At 34.0% G+C, this 22627-nt stretch overlaps 1 protein-coding gene across 3 annotated transcripts in view; it reads right to left on the bottom strand.

Moving 5' to 3' along the window:
• Positions 1 to 396: 396 nt before the first annotated feature.
• Positions 397 to 22627, bottom strand: part of LOC149795383 (alpha-1,6-mannosyl-glycoprotein 2-beta-N-acetylglucosaminyltransferase-like) — a 158803-nt gene continuing 136572 nt past the window's right edge. For all 3 annotated transcript variants that reach the window (XM_089965169.1, XM_089965167.1, XM_089965168.1), the window contains 2 exons: positions 22007 to 22131; positions 397 to 18504 (listed from right to left, as the gene is read on the bottom strand). In XM_089965169.1, the coding sequence (XP_089821295.1) occupies positions 18285 to 18504; positions 22007 to 22131 (345 nt within the window). In that variant the 3' untranslated portion in view covers positions 397 to 18284. The remainder of the gene's footprint in view (positions 18505 to 22006; positions 22132 to 22627) is intronic.

Genomic DNA, 22627 nt, shown 5'->3' on the forward strand with positions numbered 1-22627 from the left:
ATTTCAGCACACGATAGGCTATGCATGGCGGCCAGTATTAATGGTGGAGGAAGAACCCGGGAAAACCCCGGGAAGAACCACCGACCCACGAGAAGCTACTGGCAAGCTTTCTCACATACCCACATTGGCTGAATCCTAGACTCGAACCCACGCAGACAGAGGTGAGATGGCAGTAATCCGTAACAGAGAGCGCTTTAGACCACTCGGCCACTCGGGGCCCCAAAGCCAGGTCTAAATGTGTGAATTATGTCAAATCTGTTCATGCATCTTAAGTACACATGAATTTTGTACAGTCGCTAAATTGATTCTAGAACTGACAAGAAAACAATGGAGAAAGCATAAGCCTGATTACCCTTTTACTACTGCATTTGGGGTTAAAAAAAACTGCAAAGGTAATTGGAGATTAACATTTTATTAATCAATTCTACATCATTTATTGATAAATGTTTGCAAATTCTTTTTTTCTTATCAAAGATTGTTATCGAACTCATTTCAGGCAGGCTAAAGTTAAACTTTTCCTCTGAAAAAAAGCATTCACATCCACATTTCTGAGTTTGTAATGAAAGCAGCTGACAACATCAAATATTTTTGTTTAAATAAGCACAAAGACCTCAGAAAGAAGGATGAGTCAAAAGATTTTTGTCAGGCCTACAGCTCTCGCAGCAAAACATTGTTTATCATAGATATAAATCATACAGATTGTATAAACTACAAGCCACATATACATACATTTCATTCATATTGGTGCACATTTAATTGTGACTACATTTACATTTTAAAAAACCTAAACAAAAGAAATTAATGAAACTGATCTCAGTTATCACATTTGATTTAAAAAAAATGATAATAATATATGTTAATGATTGTATACATGTACTTAACGCAATTTAAAAAAAGAATGCATCTACATGCACTTCATATATTTGTTTTCCATATGACCAGGACAGATCTAGAACAAAATGTGCAAAGTACATAAGGTAGCCACAGAGACTCTGTCATTAGCAGGATGGACTTGCAACTAGACACATACAGGTTATAATCCTACCCAGACGAGGACGAGTCAGCAGCCATAGTGTGATTCTGAGCAAGGCACTTTGTTCTAATTATAACTGCTCATGTGTTCCTGTACCATTACACATCCATCCATCAAATGCTATAATTCAGGGTCAACATGGAACACCAATTTTGAGAAGATATTTTATAAAACAATATATATGTACATCTTAATGTGAAGAGTGGAAACTTCAACTAGCAGATCAATATCTGTTTGTCAAACAAGATTCATCTAATTTATTGTGACAATTGTTGACGATACTTACAAATGAGTAAAAATTGTATGTCCTCACTCACTACAGAGTACCTTGTTATAAAGTGGTCCTTTTTATAAGGTGGGTATGGTAAATGATCCCATATGAATATTCAATAGTAATATTATCTATAAAATACCTCAGCAAAACATTATCTCTCAAATAAGGTGGTCCACTCGTATAATGTGGTCTATTTTATGGCTCCATCTCAGTATAACATGACCTCTCATACTCTCATATAAAGTTGGTCCATTTATGGCTCCATCTCAGTATAACATGACCTTTCATATAAGGTGGTTCACTTTTATGGCTCCATCTCAGTATAACATGACCTCCCATATAAGGTGGTCCACTTTTATAGCTCCATCTCAGTATAACATGACCTCTCGTATAATGTGGTCTATTGTATGGCTCCATCTCAGTATAACATGATCTCTCGTATGAGGTGGACCATTTTACGGCTACCATTAATAGCGTTATAAGGAAGGAGCACTAGAGAATTCAATATTGCAACGGGGAAGGAGCAATGTATTGACCACAGTCAATTGTGTTCACCCAGCTGATCCTAGATGTGAAAGGGCAAAATGATCATGGGTATAGAGGCAAATTATTCTATATGATTTTAAAGTCTTGAAAAGAATGTAATGGTCATTTGGTAAATGATTCAGGAAATTAAAATGATAAATTCCATTCAACTGAAAAATATGAAACAATACATTATCTGTAATATTCTATTTTAAAATTTTGTATGCATACAAGAAAATTAGAATTGATAAACAATATACACAAAAAACAAACTTGAACAAGCACATGTCTCGTAACAAAAACCACAAAGAAGCACAGTAGTACTGTGTGATGGTCTTTATGTTTATACAGACCATGCTATTATTAGAATGCTATTTACAGCCTTATCACAATACTTTGCCAAACTGTTACCATGCAAGATGGTCAACTTTTGTAACCAAAACATCCATATAATTTTGCATCAACACATAAAAAATAATTTGATCATTTCATAGGTAATGGTAATCAATCAGACATCATCTCCACAGAAAACAGTAACCAATCAGACATCATCTACAAAGGAAATAGCAACCAATCAGACATCATCTCCAGTGGTAATACTCAACACATAAAAAATAATTTGATCATCATATTCACAGGTAATAGTAACCAATCAGACATAACCTTCACAGGAAACAGTAACCAATCAGACATCATCTCCACATAGAATATTAACCAATTAGACATCATCTCCACTGAAAATTGATACCAATCTGACACCATGTCCACAGGAAATAGTAACAAATCTTGCCTCATTCAACAGAAGCAGTGTATTATTTAGTATTTATTCTTATTTCTTTAGTGATCAAAAATATCCTGGCAAGGTGATACTTTTTTCGTACCCTATGCACTTGCTTATTAAATTTGTTACAATTACAACCAACAGAGATTCCAATCTGCCATCACATAATGAATCGGCAGATCAGTGTCTGTGTTTTTTGTTCTACGGATTACTAGCAACAAACTGCATAGACTACGAACTGAAACATATTTTCCTCATGTATTTTAAAGCTGTATTTATCCAATATTCTGACATTCTTGAGGATAATTTTTTTTTTTACAAGAAATCTGGGAAGAAGTTCTATCACATGGTCCAAATGTAAACAACACAGACCCTGATCTGTTATAGCATAATGTGCCAGCAGATAAGGGTCTATATTATTTGTTCTACTGATTACTCCTAACAAACTGTATAGACCCAGCTCTACTGTAACTTTATGTGACAGCAGATTTGGATTTATTCAGCTGGACCTAACTTACAAGTAAGGACACACAGTAATTAAACCAAGTATTGTTTCAAACCAGGTTTGACATGTTTGTTAAAGTAAGGAGTGGTCAATAATAACTCGTATTGTTACTCAATGGTCATTTGACCTACATTCTAAATAATCATTACACAAGTCATACAGACATCAGGAAATTCAAGGTGTTTTCAGAAATGTTGCAAAGATATTTGGGCCATATCCAATATTTTAAAAAATTTCAGATTTAAAATAAGAAAATGACATTTTTTGTTACTGACTATAGTACAAGTCACACAGGTCATGAAGGCAATCAACATCAACTATTTCAGTAATGGGTGTAATTTTATAGATTTGATTCTACATACCTTTAAGTGGCAAGTCTTCACTTCATTTGGATTTTTATACATCCACATGTCTTTTGAAGATCATTATTTAGAAGCCCCAAAAAGTGCATATGGGAAAATCAATTATAAAGTACGTAGACATTTTTGGATGAAATGACTCTAAAGGTATGATCCAGTACAATCTGGATTGAATATTTCAACTGTGATGTCACTTTGAAACCTACGCATATTGATAACTAGTTTGTAGTGACAATCCTAAATGAGGCTGAGTGCTAATGAGCACACAAGCAACAAAACTCTTATTTAATACATTAAGCTAAATTATCTTTACTTTGGCTTCATGCTAAATTTCAATATACAAGTATGTGGAAAATGAATCATCTCTCCAACCAAACTAGGGTGAATTTTACAAAACATATACAGGAATGTAGAAGGTTAAAAAGTTATACGGTTCGAAATAGTAAGTTTAGACTTCTGTTTTGCATATTTTCATGTCAAGCGATTAAAATACTGATCAAATATTACTAACACCAAGGTATTTTAAAACACTTATGATTCTGCTTCACTAACATATTCTTTGTATAAAACATCAACCTGAAAGTGCTCTTTTATATGTATAGAATGAAAAAATGGACCTTGATACATCCAAGTGGTCATAATTTGCTTCTGAGCTAAAGAAATTTAATTTTTTACTTCTTTTTTCAAGGATCTTTCTGGAAAGAAGTTTGGAGGTAACAATGTAATTTCTGGTATTAAAAATAATATATTTATTACCAAAACCAACTGTTGAGCATAGAATGTCTTTCACTAAAATTCTATTTTCTTCTTTCAATGGCATAGTTGCATCAATATGAATATTTTGCATTCATTATTGATGCACTTAACTGATACAAATGTGCATGTGTGTTTGTGGGGGTAGGTTGGACAGGGAACAGAATGAAATCAAGGCAAGGTGAAGTGAACTTCACTTTTGGGCAAGGTTAGGCAACCTGAAAGACTCAAGGGTGACTACTCTGACCACCAGCCCCCATGGACCCTGTTTCTGAGTGGAGTCATCAGATTTTACAATATCTTCAATTCTTCAACTATGCCACCAGTCAGTGCTGATCTCCAAATTACTGATGCCTTTTCTCTTAGTGATAAAACATCTACAAGCACTGGATGAATTTTTTCATTTCCCATTAAATCTATTATGTTGATAGTCAATAGATTTTAGGCATTTTGAAGTATGAATTAGTACATCTCCTTCCCTCAATTTACATATGAAAACATGATTGGATGATAATTTATATATGAAAATATTGCAATTGCACAAGAGCACCAAAAAATACAGCATTAACAATTTTAATGATGAAGCAACATCATTTCATAATGTGTCATTGATATGGAATCTGTTAATTCTGTTTAAAGTGTGTTTACTTGAATTATAAGCTAACAGCACATTTTCTTGATTTGACATATCATATTTACTCATAGTACTAACTTACCTAGATCTACTGTTGAATTATGCACCATTAGAAAAGGTTCTATATGGTTTGTTCCAAATCATGCACAGAACAAAGAAAAGAAACCCCCATCTTTTGATGCATTATGCAATAGCAAATATGGTCAATACTGCAGTTCAAATCATATTATGCAAGAACATATAACACCGGTCAACACTTAATAACAATGGTCAACACTTACTAATGTAGGTCAACACTCAATAACAAAGGTCAACACTCAATAACACTGGTCAACACTTACTAATGCAGGTCAACACTCAAGAAACATTTTTACATTAAATTTTTTAAACATTATCCATTTAAAAACTGAAGTAGACAGTTGACAAAAATAAAATGCAGCAAGAACGTTAAGTATCATATTAAAATTATAATAGAATAATAGGCAACATCAATAAATACACTCATGATAAATACGTACAACATATGATAAATAGAAAAATAATGGGTAGAACATTACTTGCATATAAAGACAATTATGATAATGATCATACACAAATTAAAATTCTGTTGCACCAAATACTGTATATATATCTGCTTACAATGAAATCTGGCTGCAAACAACATAGACCTTAATATGCAATCACATCATGCACCTGTAGATCAGAGTCTACTGATTATTCCTAATAAAATGCATAGTCACAGACACACCAGTGCATTATGCAATGACAGATCAGGTTCAGTGCAGTCTGCAGCTCGAATCGATTTGATCACATACTGTATCAAAAAGAAATCTAACATGAAAATTCCAAACAAAATCTCATGTTTCTCAATATTTAAATGGTTTATTTTTCAAATATACTAGTCAGAACCTAGAAAAGATTTAAAATATGTCCCTAAAATATCCATTAAGATACTAAACATAGGAATGGCACTTTAAAATTACTCTTTAATCTTAATACACAAGGATTACAACATCAGAAAACTCTGTAAACCGAACCGTATATCTGGAAGATTGATATAATACATGACAAGTGTGAATATATTAAAATTCCATGACATCAAAACATTTATTCAATTTCCATGACTTTTTGACCCTTCCACAACATTTATTATTTCTAGGCTGTTCCATTACTTTCTTCGTCTGTAGAAATCCTGTTTCTAAAATGTACCCTATTGTACTAATTTATTATGCATTTGTTAATCAAGCTGACACCGGTTAAACAAACAATTTTTTTTACGACTGTTTGCTATAAAGATAATGCAGTGCTCCCTCTTTACAAAGCAACTCATATAACTATCTTCGATATAACACAGGCACAGTCATGGATCCAATGATTCTGCTTGAATTATTTCCATATAATGTAACCCAGCATAAGGTGATCTCATCTATACCATGGTATATTTATAATTTCCCTGAACAGTGTCACAGTTTAATAAAACTGGAGCTTGCACATGTAGGAGAAAAAAAGAACTATTAAAGAAAGACCATTCTTGACAAACATCTCTGTATCACTAGAGTTTAGTTCAGACATTTGGAATTTCTGTTGTGCCTATTTTAAATAGTTTATCACATAAAAGGATAGCATATTATGATATGGAGAGTTATCATTAACTTTGATGTTCTAAATGATGACTTTTTTTTTCTCACTTTTTAGGCAGTCTGAAAAATATGTTTTGATTGGTGAATTAAAAAGTCAACAAAACATGACCTAGTATTAATAACTGTCACATACACTTATCATTTATACATGCTTTAAAGTCAATTCACTGCAACCTGCACAAGGATCCATCACCACATTATGCACCAGCAGATCTGGATCTCTGTTAGAGTAATAAGCTGCCTGCATACTAAGGGACAGCAGATTGGGGTTGGGGTTGTTTGCAGTTCAACTCCATTTACAAGCGTTTACACAGATTCTGATTTTAATCAAACTGATACAATTTACCAATTACTGTATAACTAAACTTTCGTCTACAGATTTAAAAAAAACAAAAAGTCAAGCTCAGATAAACTGTATGAATAAGGCATTAGAATGTTAAACAATAATGCATACTAACGCTTGCTTTATTTGCCAACTGATTTCTTTGGTAAATGCAGCTCAATCAATTTAGAGCTTACAAATGAACAAATAAATTCGATCTAACGGCTACACAGGCAGCGAGACCTTAATTTTCATGACAAGCAACAAAAAAAAAACAGGCTTAACATGAATAGTGTATCATCAAATAAATGCTGCAGACACTTCCTCTGCATGTAGAGTTGAACACATACCTAAATGCGCAACAACTGGCAAGAAATTTTCCCAATCAGTCCATAAAGTTGTGCACAATTAACAATACTAATTTGAATACTGTGATACTTGCAATGCCAACAAAAAGTCACTAATCTTTCTAATATTTATATTCTTATATGTAATGTAAGGTGCTTGCCCCCATATATCATCCACATAGTACAATGTACCATATTTGCTTCTCTGTACCATACCCATTGTACAATATATTATGTTTACCTGTGCATACCATCAGCTCAGTACAGTATACTGTACTTGTTCCTAGTACCATGCAAATGGTGAATTATACTGTACTTGCTGCCATGTATCATACACATAGTTGTTGTTGTTGTTATAGGGTTTAATACCATTTTTCAGCACAAGATAGGCTATACATGGCAGCCAGTATAAATAGTGGAGGAAAACCCCGAAAAGAACCACCAACCCACAAGAAGCTACTGACAAGCTTTCTCACATACCCACATTGGCCAAGCCCAAGACTCGAACCCAAGGTGAGATGGCAGTGATCCGTAATGGTGAGCGCTTTAGACCACTCAGCCACTTGACCACATAGTACAATGTACCATATTTGCTTTCATGTATCATACACATTTGTAAATTTATCATATTTGCCTGTAGTAACATAGTACAATATACTGTATTTGCCCTTAGTATCATGCTAATTCCATAATATACTGTACTTGTCCCCTAGTGTCATGCACATAGTACAATGTACCATATTTGCTTCTCTGTACCATACACATTGTACAACTGTATTATATGTGCCTGCGCATACCATCAACATAGTACAGCATGCCGTACTTGCCCCAAAGTGTCATGCACATAGTACAATGTACATTTGCTTCTCTGTACCATACACATTGTACAATTGTATTATATTTGCCTGTGCATACCATCAACATAGTACAGCATGCTGTACTTGCCCCCAAGTGTTGTGCACATAGTACAATGTACCATATTTGCCTGTGTATCATGCACATAGTATGCAGTACCATATCTGTCCCAATGTACAATGTGCATAATACAGTGTATAGTATTTACCAATGTGTAACGACCTCACAGAACATAGACCCAGGTCTGCCATTCATTGATAGATAAATCCCTCTCTATAAAGCACCTCAATTTAACACTGTCCCCGATATAATATAGGTATGGTTATATATCACATTCTACTGCTTGAATATTTTTCTTAAAATGTACCTCAGTATAAGACAACTCCACTTACATCACACTACAACTGTACCCCAATACAAGACAACCTCACCTACATCACACTACAAATTGTACCTCAATGCAAGATAACTCACCTACATCACAGTACAATTATACCTCAGTATAAGACCTCACCCTCATCACAGCACAATTATACCTCAGTATAAGACCTCACCTACATCACAGTACAACTATACCTAAGTACAAAACCCTACTTAAATCAAGATACAATTATACCTCAGTATAAGACCTCACCTACATCACAGTACAACTATACCTAAGTACAAAATACAAGACCTTACTTAAATCAAAATACAATTATACCTCAGTATAAGACTTCACCTACATCACAGTAAAATTGTACCTCAGTATAAGACAACTTCACCCATAACATGGTACAAAAATACCACAGTACAAGATAATCTCACCTACATCATGGTATACTTTCATGGTGCCTTTGAACAGCAATAAAATGACAGAACTCTGTTGCTGGCAAATCACTGTTCACTTTACATTATGAGTCTAACAAACAACACAGACCCTGATATGTGAACACACTATACAAAACTCTAAGTTTATGCTTTTGGCACCTTATGTTGTTGTTGTAGGGTTTAACGCCATTTTTCAGCACACGATAGGCTATACATGGTGGCCAGTATTAATGGTGGAGGAAGAACCTGGGAAATCGCCAGAAAGAACCACTGACCCTCAAGAAGCTACTGAGAGCGCTTTAGACCACTCGGCCACTCTGGACCCCCCTTTTGGCACCTGAGTAGACCTGATACATCAGTAACTCTTATATAACAAGAGCCCCTTTTTGTCAGGCATCACTTTTATATAGCCCTAAAAATTTAAAAAATCAACACTGAGCATAAACTATACAATTTAATGACTGAAATTTATGAATGGACAGACAGATGGATGGACATGCAGATAAAATTATTTATATCTAAGTGACCAGTGTGCAGTGCTTCCATTTATATCTCTCCAACTGACCAGTCTGCAGTATTTCAGTCTATACTCTCCCCAAGTTACCAGTTTGCAGTACCTCAGTCTATACTCTCCCCAAGTGACCAGTGTGCAATGCTTCCATTTACATCTAAGTGACCAGTGTGCAATGATTGATTGATTGACTGATTTTATTTTTAACGGCGCATCAGCACTGTTAGGCCATTTAGCGCCAAACAAAATGTTATTTGTATAATCTTTTAAAAGTTATAAAAGGTCCTATATCGACCAGCGATATAAAAGAACAAATGGTTGAAATTAAAACGGTAAGATGGTAACGGTGCAAAATAAAGTTTCAGACAGTGTGCAGTGCTTCCATTTAAGTGACCAATGTGCAGTGCTTACATTTATTTCTTTCCAAGTGACCAATGTGCAGTGCTTCCATTGATTTCTTTCCAAGTGACCAGCGTGCAGTGCTCCCATTAAAATCTCCCCAAGTTACCAGTTTGCAGTAATTCAGTCTATACTCTCCCCAAGTGACCAGTGTGCAGTGTTTCATATGATTTAAAACCAGCTGTGTGCAGGGTGTTTAAAGAATTTACAAAGCAATGAAGGCACAATACAACCATGATGATAGGCAAAAAACAATGGTAATGATAATTAATTCACAAATATTTTTATACTTACAGGAATTTAAACACTAAATTTAATAAATAGTTTTTAAATTTTTTAATCACCATTTCCGTCTTTTAAACCAACACATTTTATACATTAGTATCGACAAATGAAAATAAATATGTCTGTATTTAACAGCTTGTTTATTTTCTGCCCACCACTAACACATGCAAATCATGGTTGTGTCCCTACATAAACTGACTCAAAATTACATGTGGTAAGACAATATTTATAACACAAGTAATACACATCATTCTGGTTAATAAAGGTGAAATTTGGCATGTTAGTTCCTTTAGATGGAACATTCATTACCACCGACATAAATTCTTTTCTGATAAATCAAACATGTACGATCAAGAACACATTTCGAGGCAAGAATATATTATAAGATTACCTTCTTATTATTTGAAAGTGTTCTGAATTTTTATTAACAATTAAAAAATAAAATTTAAAAAAATCACTAGCCGTTTTGTAAAAGGTGAAAATCCTTTACTAAATACAGCCAAAAAATTTCAAAGTTGTTTACTGGCCATATTTCCCAACAGAATTAATGAAACTTGATCATTGTCCCAATCTGGAAAAATGTTTTTCAAATCATGTATAGAGTCATCTCTACTTATAACCACCATGCTTATCTAAGGCTGTATGTGTGTGTGTGTGTGAATTTTTCCTGCAACAGTTGACATCTCTTAAGAGATCAGAAAATTACTGTATGTCATGGGAGTTCTGACAATCTTGTGCTTGTAACCTACTAAACTGTTTGACCACCACCAATGTTTTGATTTTCGTCTTAACAGAGTTACTGAAAACAGTCTGCCATAGGTTGCCAAATGTTTAGTTTTACACTTTCTTGTACAACTTAAGTATTTTATAGAAGGCTATGGCTCCTGTTCAAAGCACTGTTGTTCAAAACATGACCCCAATCACAAAGGGCAACAAGTTTAGAAAGCATGTCACATAAATATCTTAGTTTTATGATGATTCCTCCAATATAGGAAGAACATCAGATATCAGTCAATACAAATTTTCCAAGAGTATGACCTTGACATTAAGGTCAAAAGGGTGAACATGCTTGTGGCCGATTTAATTGTTTTAGCCTCATAATGATTCATCTCAAGTATGAAAAATATCAATCCAATAATTTAGGAAATTAGACCAAAATCTTTATGTACACCTTTTCCATAACCTAGACCCCACAAATCTAAATTAGGAAGAAACAATAAGAAAATAGAAAATTAAATAAATTTCTTGACAAATTTGTTAACTTGTACCATTCCTATGTAATAATCATACATGCTAACACCAAGCGCTACATATGTAATTTTTGTTAATATAAGTTTGCCAAAATAAATCCATTTAGAACTTACCATGTGCATCTTGTGATGTTGTCTTGGACTTGTGGGTCAGCTCAAGCACAGGACAAGCACTTTTTAATGTTTATACCTATTCAGTTTGGAGGGGGGCAATTTTATATGCGAAGAAACTTATAAGTGAGTATATACTGTACGTATATTTGTTGCCATCTTCGCTAGCCAAGGTTCCAATAAACCTATCTACACCTTGGCTGATCGATTAGCTATATTGGTGTTTTGTCCTAGTGACATCTATTGGATTTCATGTGTTACCTCCCTTAGAATGTAATGCCAACTAACCAATAGCATGGTGCGCTGAACATCCACCAAAAACTGTGGCTGCAATTGACCTAAAAAGGATACTTTGGAAGTTTAACATCTAGTATATGACTATGTACCAGAGGGAAGCCATTACAGGTGTATTTGAGTGAAAAGTATTTGTGCAAATATGGACCAGCACTGGAAAAGTGCTTATTTATCAGTCCAATCAAGTTGTGTGCTCCCCTTGTCTTGATCACATAGGAACAGAGTTCAAATTTGAACAACTTAATTTTGATTGGATGTGGTGGCTTGCCACTGCATCCAATAAAATTTATAGACAAGAAGCTCAGAAATATCTGCTTGATATGTCAAGGTGTAAATAGGGTTATTGGAACCTTGGCTAGTGAAAGTGATTTGTTGCTGTCTTTATTTGTCGCAAAAAATTCGTGAGACCAAAATTAGCTTAAGGCCATGACGTGGAAGACATTTGCCCAACAGTAAAATTAGCTTAAGGCCACTTACGAGGAAGACATTTGCTCAACAGTCAAATCAGCTTAAGGCCACTCACGGGGAAGACATTTGCCCAACAGTCAAATTAGCTTAAGGCCACTCACGAGGAAGACATTTGCTCAACAATCAAATCAGCTTAAGGCCACTCACGGGGAAGACATTTGCCCAACAGTCAAATTAGCTTAAGGCCACTCACTGGGAAGACATTTGCCCAACAGTCAAATTAGCTTAAGGCCATTCACTGGGAAGACATTTGCCCAACAGTCAAATTAGCTTAAGGCCACTCACGGGAAAGACATTTGCCCAACAGTCAAATTAGCTTAAGGCCACTCACTGGGAAGACATTTGCCCAACAGTCAAATCAGCTTCAGGCCACTCACGAGGAAGACATCTGTCCAACAGTCAAATTCCAGAGCAGTTGTTGAGGAAATCTGGATCAGTAGGCTGTCCAATTTCTTCAAACAGTGTGGCTGGTTATGAACTGCTCCTGAACAGGTTTCTCCAGTTTTTCTGTATCTATATTCATGTTTGAAAATAGATCTGACAGCATTATTTATACAGATAAGCGTTATTTATCCAAATTAAAGTACTTTTATGCCTGGATACTTCTTATAACATTTGGTTAATTGCTGCAAATCAGTTTTTGATTTAAAAAAAAGGTCTTTCTATATCTGTCATGTGGCCATACTTCATGGCAGATCAATATCTGTACAAACTTGAAAGCCCTTCATAACAGGATGGTGTTCAATTTTATGCTATTCTGTTGAGCTATTCTGGAAAGTTCATTTCAAGGCTATCTTTTGTTAATCATTAGTAATGTTAGCTGCTGTATTAAATGGAAAGACCGTTTGAAAAGTTGTTGTTTCAGGATTTTTCTAGTTTTAGTAATCATGGTGGCTAAATTTAATGGCAGATTGGCATTGTAAAAATCTGATGCCCCTTCATGCAAGAACACTCTCTCTTAAATTTTGTCAAATTCTTCTCATTTATGTTTTTAAAAGAAATTTTTTAAGGTTTCTTTATTATTAGTAATAGCACCATATTTGATGGTAGATCAGCATCATTTGTATTAATTTTAAAGCCCTTTATGCCAGAATGTTCTCCTTCAAATTTGGTCAAATTCTGTTCAGCAGGTTTTGGAAGGAAATCATGCAAATATTTTTCTCCTTGTAGCAATGGTGGCCATATCTGATGGCAGACTGGAATCACTGGTATAAATCTAAAACCCTCATATGTTTTGATCCTTTCTTTCAATTTGGTCAAATTTTGTTGAGCTGGTTTTGAGAAAAGTTATTTAAAGTTTTCCTATTTTTAGTAATGGTGGCCATATTTGACACAGATCTGCATAATTTCCACAAAAATAAATATACAGGCCTTAATGCTAGGATGCTTTCTATCAAATCAGTTTGGTTATTTTAAGAAATCATTTAAAGGTTTTATAGCTTTTTTATGGCAGCCAACTCAACAGACAACATGCTGGACAAAGGACCATGCCATAAAATAAATTAACTTGGCTTTACAGCCCAGTGAGCAAAAAATGAGCCAAATCTGTGTATTATGGAACTCTTCCAAGTTTTAGCAAATAGAAGCTGTAAACCAAGAATGGCGAATGTAATAAGGAACAAAAAACCACAGAATATCAAGATCTATATTCCAAAAGCCATGGAAATTTGCAATGATTATCAAAATGAAATTAGGTTATTTCCATGCAAACAATAATGCATAAAAAGCTTATATTTTTTTTATAAAAAACTTATCCAATAAAGTCACTAATTTTTAATTATTATTTACCCATAATGCTGAGCAAAGCATGCTCTTGATCTGCTCCTATCACCAAGTAAAGAATAGAAATGCCTTCATTCAATTAGAACCTCAATGTTTATTACCATATTGCCGGTGTTTTAAGAAGTGGAGAAATTTTTACTGATTTAGTGGTCTCAGAACAAGATTGCAAAAAAATAAATATAATCCAAAACCAAAATGAATCACCTTATATATTAAAAATGAATCACCTTATATATTATAATCTTGCAACAACTGCGGTTGCTAAAATGTAAGTTACTGAGAGTCCGAAGTTGTATTGCAACATCACTACTTTCTTTTACAATACTCTCAAGATAATATCACAATGTTTATACCACTGTAGATCAACCCAATTTGCCAATCAACTCAAGGCCAAAAATACATCTTTATGGGAAATTCCATTCTTTATTCCACTGACCATTGCATAGTGATGCTGTTTATATCTAGCAAACATGTAATGAGTGAAACATTTAAGTGCTGAGGATACAGGTAACCATAGCAACAAATTACTCCATAGTAGAGCTCTGTACTGAAATGGAATTAGGTGACCAGTGGAATATCTCAAATCTTTATTACATTTCCAATCCATTGTTTTGTTGTTGATATTTTTGTTGCACCAAATTATCTGATGATACGTCATGACAGCAATACACGATAACAACAGCATATTTTGACACAACAGATCTGGGCCTGCATTGTTCCCAAATAATCACAATGCACAAAAAGTACATATGCATTTTGATCAGAGTCAGCCAAAACCAGATAGATCTGAAGCTGTGATGTATTCATAAACCACATCAAGTGAGTTTTTTTTAATTCCAAGTCTGAACAAAACAGGAAATCTATTTGGTATTTATCATATACCCACTTCATCATGGTTTTCAAATATTTTAGCTGTACAATGTGAATGAAATTCAGAAGAAAATGAGAATTTTCAATTTGGTGCATCAATATATATATATATATTTGATGTCAGTGAAAATACTAATAAATAGTTCAAGTTTGTGTGTCTGATTAGGAAATATGGATTGAACATTAGTGTCAAACACCAGACAAAGCATGCAAGATCAATAACTGGGTATGTACTAAAATAGTAAGATGAGAGTGAAGCACACTGGTTGAGCTCAACATTACACACATCTATTATGCAACATAATCTGTGATAGTGTGTTACATGTGAATCAATTAGTCATGATATTATATGTATATTTATTAAATTTACAATTAAACATAAGATATACTAAAGTTACTGAAATGAAGGAGTCAAAAATCTATGTGAACAATGATTACAACCAAATCAGTGGTAATTTTGGTAATATATTATGCTATCATTGATTTACTAATGCAGGTAATAATTTTCAGTCATGATAATTTTACATGAAGAAATTAAAAAGCAAAGTCTTTGTGCATCTAATCTGGATGATGTCTTTTAAACTTGTAAACTCTATTAACCTAATGAGCTAAAAATATTAACATATACATTTTCCTATTACCATTGCAAGTTAACAAATTCCTACTGTGAAAGTATGTAGCTAGTGACAGCAAGTGGAAGCACCTGAAAAAAGACCCGTATACTGTAAAGTGCTGTTAAAAACAACCAACCAGCCAAAGTCATTCAAGGATATTCCATTAAATTTACATTGCTTCATTCCATTTATATCTTTGACTGGTTTTATGTAAAATTCATGACAGTTCAATCTGTCAAAAGACAGGAGAATGATCTGATCAACATATACCTGTACTGTGGAAGAAATCTGAAAGAACTCTGGGAAATCCTAAAGTCTGAAGTCCAAAGTTTAAGTTTCCACAGAATACAATTCTTATGATGAAATTTCACCTACACTGTAAATGATGAGCAACCTGCAATACATAAATCCAAAGCCTAAAAACAATGCACAAGTCTTCCTCAAGGAAACCATCAAGGACCATTGAATTTATTACTGTGTCCTTTACAATCTACAACTTATTCAAACATCTGATATAAAAGTCATCTAGAGATGACATATCTACCCAGCTTATGTAAAGACTCCTACACCCACCAAATGTATCAATGGTCCACTGTTCTTAATTTTCCAACTACCACCATATGAACCAATGGTTTAGTGTTCTCAAATCTCACAGAATTACTGTCCTATAAAACTCTAAATCAAATTTTAATTCTGCAAAACATTTTACTGGACTTGAACATCTTTACCTTATCTTTTATAACTTCATGTTTATATTTACTAGGAAGGGTTTATCTTCCAAACGTTTGTGTGCAATTTGTTTTCTTCACATTCTGAGAACATTAAAATTTCACCATAGCCATTGTTGCTGTTCTGATATGGCAACCAATGTTAATATATATATATAGAATCTATGTTGGGGTTTGGACCAAAACAAGGAAATCTCAGTCAAGGGTTTATATTATTTGTCTCCCCATGAGGCTTGCCCGAGTGGGGAGACATAAAATATAAACCCACGACTGGGATTTCCTTGTCTCGGTCCAAACCCCAATGTAGATTATTTTTCTCACCCAATATTTTCCATTAAAGTAAAAAGAATTCTTCACTAGTGTTCACGACCAATGTTTACATATGGCGCATGAATATAAATATGTTAATGAGGGCTGTGGTGAGACCGTTGCATCCAAAGTACATAGTTTATAAGCGTGAGCAAAGAAAAATAACAACATAAAACGTTGCATAATAATGAGGTATTATTACATTTACTATATGGATGTTATATGAAATTGATAATGAATAATTAATATTTATTACAAGAAACTGTTTTATTTTTATCAGTTCCAATTTTGAAAAGTTATATTGTAAATAATAAAACAATATTGGCTACTCAGCTCTGCTGTAGTTATACTTAGTACAAGCTGTAACAAAGAGTAACATCTTTCTTTACATTATTCATGGGTAATTAGAGTTCTGTGTCACTATCATATATAACTATTCTTTTCTTTTTTGGAGGTGAAACTGTGTGTGACATACTTGTGTTGTCCTTAATACTGATTGTAAAATTACCCCCGTGTATAATAGACCCTCCAAAAATGGACTCTAGTGGATAACCATGTGCTAAACTTTCAAGTTCACAGATTCTTTGAATGTTTATTTTTCTGTCCTTGAAATATGGCAAGTGCTACAGTGAAATTTCTTATGGATTAATGTGTTGACGGATAAATGATTACTTCTGGCTGGTAAGTGCATTATTTGTCATTAAATAGTGTAGGTATATTTTTGATTCAACCGGGGTTTCTTTTTTTAAAAGTAGTTCTGAGCGTGTGGACACCTTGACTAAGACGACTGGTCTGAGATGACTAAGATAAGAAAAGTAAGGTTAGCAAAACAGCTAGATTTCTCTGTCGCATGGGTGAGAAATATATATATATATATCAACATTTCAAATAGGTTGTTGCCTGTGTTTTAAAGGGTTTCTGGTATATGCACTAAAAGGAAGGTTTGGGCATTCACAGGCCTGCAACTGGGACCTTAATGTAAAATAAACAGTTATGGCTGTGTCAGAGCTGAAGTAATGGTGGAGGGCAGGCTGATTTCTGGTGCCTAAATTGTGACACTGGCTTTCAAAGGAATGATCACCATGGCTGCAATGATTCTGTTATACATGAAGATCTGACAGCAACTACTTAGGGGTCATGTTCTGGTAACCTATGTTATTACCATAATCACTAATTTTATCAACCAATTAAATGAAGTCTTATATTTTCATGCGTGGAGACTGAGCAGTGTGGAAGAAAAGCATTACTGTGTACCAAACGATTTGATTCACTTTCAGATTTTTGAAAGCTGCATTTCCATTGGCTAACTCAAAGGTCACCAGAACATGACCCTTAAGCGGTCATCATCAGATCTACACATAGGACAGTGGAGATCTGATTTTAATCAGATTGGGAAGGGCTGTATTTGCAAGGTAGCACTAACATACTATAATTGGTTATTGTATCCTATTAAAAAAACATGATTTCCAACAAGAGTTTGATTAAGTGTCACTGTGTTTTACCATAAAGAGCCTAACAATTCAAGACTTGTTAGATATCAATCTAATATTACATCATGCTGGGAACATGTATATGTGTTAATGATATTAATGTATAATAATTTTGCTTTTGCTGTTAAGAATAATCCACACACTTCATTTATACAAGTAATAATGAATATAAAAATTAAAGCTACCGGGTACCTCATTATTTAGAGTCTCTCTAAGATTCTTTGCAAGACACATTCATGTACACCCATGCATCTATGATATATGTAGGGATACAAATTGTGTATTAAGTAAGCCACAGATAGAAATCACACATATCATACTATAAAGAATTTATGTCAATGGACCGTTGTGTTCTGAATAAAACTAAGACACAACTGATGGTCACGACTATCACCCCAACCTCCATTTGGTTTGGGGTCACGAAGCTTTAAACCTGAGTAGCTTCCTATGGAAATGGTGTTAGGAAATAAATGTTGCTTGTTACTCTGGACCTCTTGCTCTACCGTCTTTTCCTTGTTAGCAGGCTGACAGTTCTTCCCTTTGTGGTGGACACCGCTGCAAGAAGTAATGGGATTAGTATCCAAGTATACTTCACTGTAAGTCGAGTTGAACTATAAATTGTATAAACCCAGATCTGCCACTGCGTGATATGCCAGCAGAACTAGGCCTATGCAATTTGTTAGGCACAGTCAGCAGAATAAACAACACAGACCATGATTTGCTACTGCATTATGTGGTGGCAGATCAGGGTTTATCTTGTTTACAGTTGGACTCAACTAATCAAATTTAGTCTTACAACGCTTGTTCCAGGACCCAATATACCAATCAAATTTTGTCTTACAATGCTTGTTCCAGGACCCAATATACCAATCAAATTTAGTCTTACAATGCTTCATGTCAAGCTGAAGTATCCAGACGTGTAAACAGTTCTTTCCCTGACAAAATGCATATCCAGAACAAGCATTATGGGGCCTCTACCAATGGAGTGTCTTATGTTGCAACAAACACTTTTAGGGTTAAAGAAAATGAAGACAAAATAGTTTTTCTCCTTAAATTTACCACACAAATTTATCATCAGTCAATTCACATCATTAATTTTTTATATAAAAAACACAAAATTCATCTTTTGGTCTTCAAATATGTAGTTTGTCTATCATGATCAATCAAACAATCAGTTACTAAGTGTGATTAATATCCTGTCTCAGCACATTTAATTGAAAATGTAGAGCTAATAAAAAAAACAATTAAATAGTCAATCTGCTTGAGCTTAAGCTTTATATTACTTATAGGTAACTATGTACCAAGTTGATCCTGGCTGATTAAGTTTTTGTGGAATCTTTCAAGCAGGAAAAGAAAACAAGTCTCAAGGCAATGGTTTATGATGAGCAATGTAAAAAGCTATATCATAGTTTGAAGGAAAAGGCTGATAATTGAACTAAACCTAAATATTGCTGTCGTAAATCTTTGTACCATATTAGATTCCAATATATCAAATGTTTCTTAAATTTTAATACTGGAACATGGTGAAATATAACATACAGATGTGTGAATGTACATCCATAAATACATGAGATCTTTATGTCTACAACTTTGATTAAAGAGGGTTTAAGAACAAAGACAAAACAGATTTAAATATTCCATGACAGAAAACTGCCTGTTAAAGGTCACCTGCCACCTATATTGTACAAACGTGTGATATTATTATAGTTATAAACAAAACACATTGGTTATGTATGCACACCATAAAAATGTTTAGACTTAAAAATCCGCTTTATAAAATGAAAAATTTGGCAATCTCTGTAAACAATTGGTAGTTTCTGCAAGTCAAAACCGGATATGACGTACATTTATCCCTTCTATTCAATCTAGCCATTCAAGTGCTTAATTTCCCCATGTAAATGTCTATGTGATATAGCGTACGATCGTGCTTTTGTAAAGCAAATATGGTGCACTGTATTGCATCATACGGATGTAACCAAAAGAGTGATGATGGGGAAAAAGCGTTTTCTTTTTCCGAAAAACCATGATTACCAGAAAAAAGTGTATTTAATCTGTGGGATCGAATAAGGGAGGGATGGGAAAGTTGTATCATTTATGCTGGATTATAGTGAATTTGGCCCAAAGACAATTCGGCCCAACTCGAAACACAATTCGGCCAAATTTAACAATAGTTTGTATGTTCTTTTTCTTCAACAAAAAAGTAGATGACATGTAAGATAGGTTTTAGGGGAAAAAAAACTAAACTTAAACAAACTATTTTGATATTCTTTGAAAGAAAATAATCATACTTCGTAACGTACATATTTATGAGAGAAAACTGACATATCTTGCTCGTTCTAATCAAAATATTTATGTACATTTTTTATGCTAACAAATATATGCATCTGCACAACGACATTCTCAATTTAATTCTTCCGGTCAAATTATCAATAATCATTTATAAAACAAAAATGCATAACATAATATTCTACATAATACATATACATTTTGCTAAGGGTAGTGTACTTGAGATATTATAACAAATATACTTAATTTTAGGCTTCACGTTGTAACACAGCTGCATACCATACTAGATTACACATGAGAGAGAGAGAGAGAAAGAATAATGTGGAGCATTTTGTCAGTATTTAGTTGCTGCAATATGAAGCTCTTACCAGTTAATTTTATTGTTTGTTTTTATTTTTCAAGTTGTCTTAGTGTTTGCACATGTAAATTGAAAGCTTGTCATTACTGGTCAATATCGTCAATCATATTTGCTCCATTATTCCGTACAAATTAGAAAGCAAATAATTTTGTGCCTAATTTGTGCCCCCCCACACACACACTCACAGTACAAAATAAATTGACAAACATACACTTGTTTGAAAATAAAATGAAAGAAATTTACATTGCATTGTTATCATATATTCCTTCTTTTTTCATCATGTGAAAATTATTTAAAAAAATATATATCCACAAACATCTACTATATGTAGGGATGCCGGCTTGCATAGGTATCCTTAGTGTAGTGTGTATCGCTTATGTCAAATAACAAAATCGCAAATGAGACGAAAGTATCACCCGATTGTTTGAAGGCACCTGCCATTTACGCATGATAGGTTACTTATTGCAAACTGACCCAGATTGTATTGTATCCGGGTTAACTATAAGTCGGTATCTCGCAATTAAAAAAAATAATTATTTTAAAATACATTCCATGTGAGTGCAAATGATAATCTTTTTGCTAGCATGGGTTACAAAAGTATTATTAAAGCAAGTTATTATTGTGTATAATATTTGCCCTGTAAACATCAATTATGATTACATATGGCAAACAAATAGAAGCCCAGATGACAAACACAACTGGCATGGAGCAATAAACTCATTGTTTAAACTTACCAACAGGATATCAAATACATAGATTATTTTATTACAATGCAAACCAACCCCGGAAAATTGACTTTGGTATCTATTTATTGTGCCGATTTTTTCTTCTGAAGTCGGCCGACAGAAGGAAGTCAAGTTTGGTTCCTTTGGATTCTTTAAGTGTGCCGATTTCTTTCATCTTTTTTTTTATAAAGTCTGCTGACACAGGGAAGCCAGCATGGATTCTTTTTACCTGTATTAACAGGAATTTTCAAAATAAAATAAAACAAAACTGTTTTGAAAGCAACACAATCTAGTGCGTCATGCACGCATACCGATATAAGGGTGAACAGTAAATTAGTTTTCATTAGTTTCATCTAAAATATTCGCTATCCATAGTTTATAGGGTTTTATTTTTCGACAACAAGAAGCATGTACTTCGTCTTGTAGGGATAAATGTATGTCATTTCCGGTTGTGTCGTCTATAGGTGGAAAATCGTAACTAAGGGGAAGTAACAGCATTGTATACTTCTATTTCGAGTAATTAAATTACTATTTCTTCTTAACCTTTGATAATTTTTTTGTTTTTTTTTGTGCGAGTATAACTATTTTTAATCATGTAATTAAAATCTGATATAAATAGGAAAATGTTGGAGTATGGCCGGTGACCTTCAGGTGATGGAAAAATTCTATCACTCTTTACCCTACATACCAGTCTCCCATATGGAACACTCTAGTGGCTTTCATTTTGAGAACTTTAATCTGTTGATTGATACACTGGCTGCTGAGATGCTGCAATGTCCAGTCCCAGTTATAGTCATCAAAGAGACAAAACTCCTGCAAGAACAAAAACATGGTTACACTTTAAGAAACCAAAGTAGGACACAGTTCCTTAAAAATGGTAGGTATGATATGCACCATCTTCTATAATGTAATAGTAATAATAGTGTACCTTAGAATAAGGTGACCTCACATACAACACAATACACTTGTATGGCTCTCTTAAAGAGTGTTATAGCATAGGAGTACTGTAAGCTGCACCCAAGTGAATGGCCTCACACAAAACAATACACTTGTATGGCTCCCTTTAATAGCACTACAGTGAGGGAGTACTTATAATGTACTCCAGTATAAGATGGCCTCACATATAACACAATACAGTTGTATGGCTCCCTTAAAGAGTTATAGCATGGGATTACTGTATAATGTACCAAAGTAAATGTCTCATATATGGCAATACACTTGTATGATTCCTTTGTTCAGCAATATAGAGAGAGTACTTATAATCAACCCCTGTATAAGATAGCCTCACATGTAACTCAATACACCTGTA

The sequence above is a fragment of the Sinohyriopsis cumingii genome, chromosome 7, assembly GCF_028554795.1.
Source record: "Sinohyriopsis cumingii isolate HCF-2022 chromosome 7, ASM2855479v2, whole genome shotgun sequence".
Lineage (NCBI taxonomy): Eukaryota > Metazoa > Mollusca > Bivalvia > Unionida > Unionidae > Sinohyriopsis > Sinohyriopsis cumingii.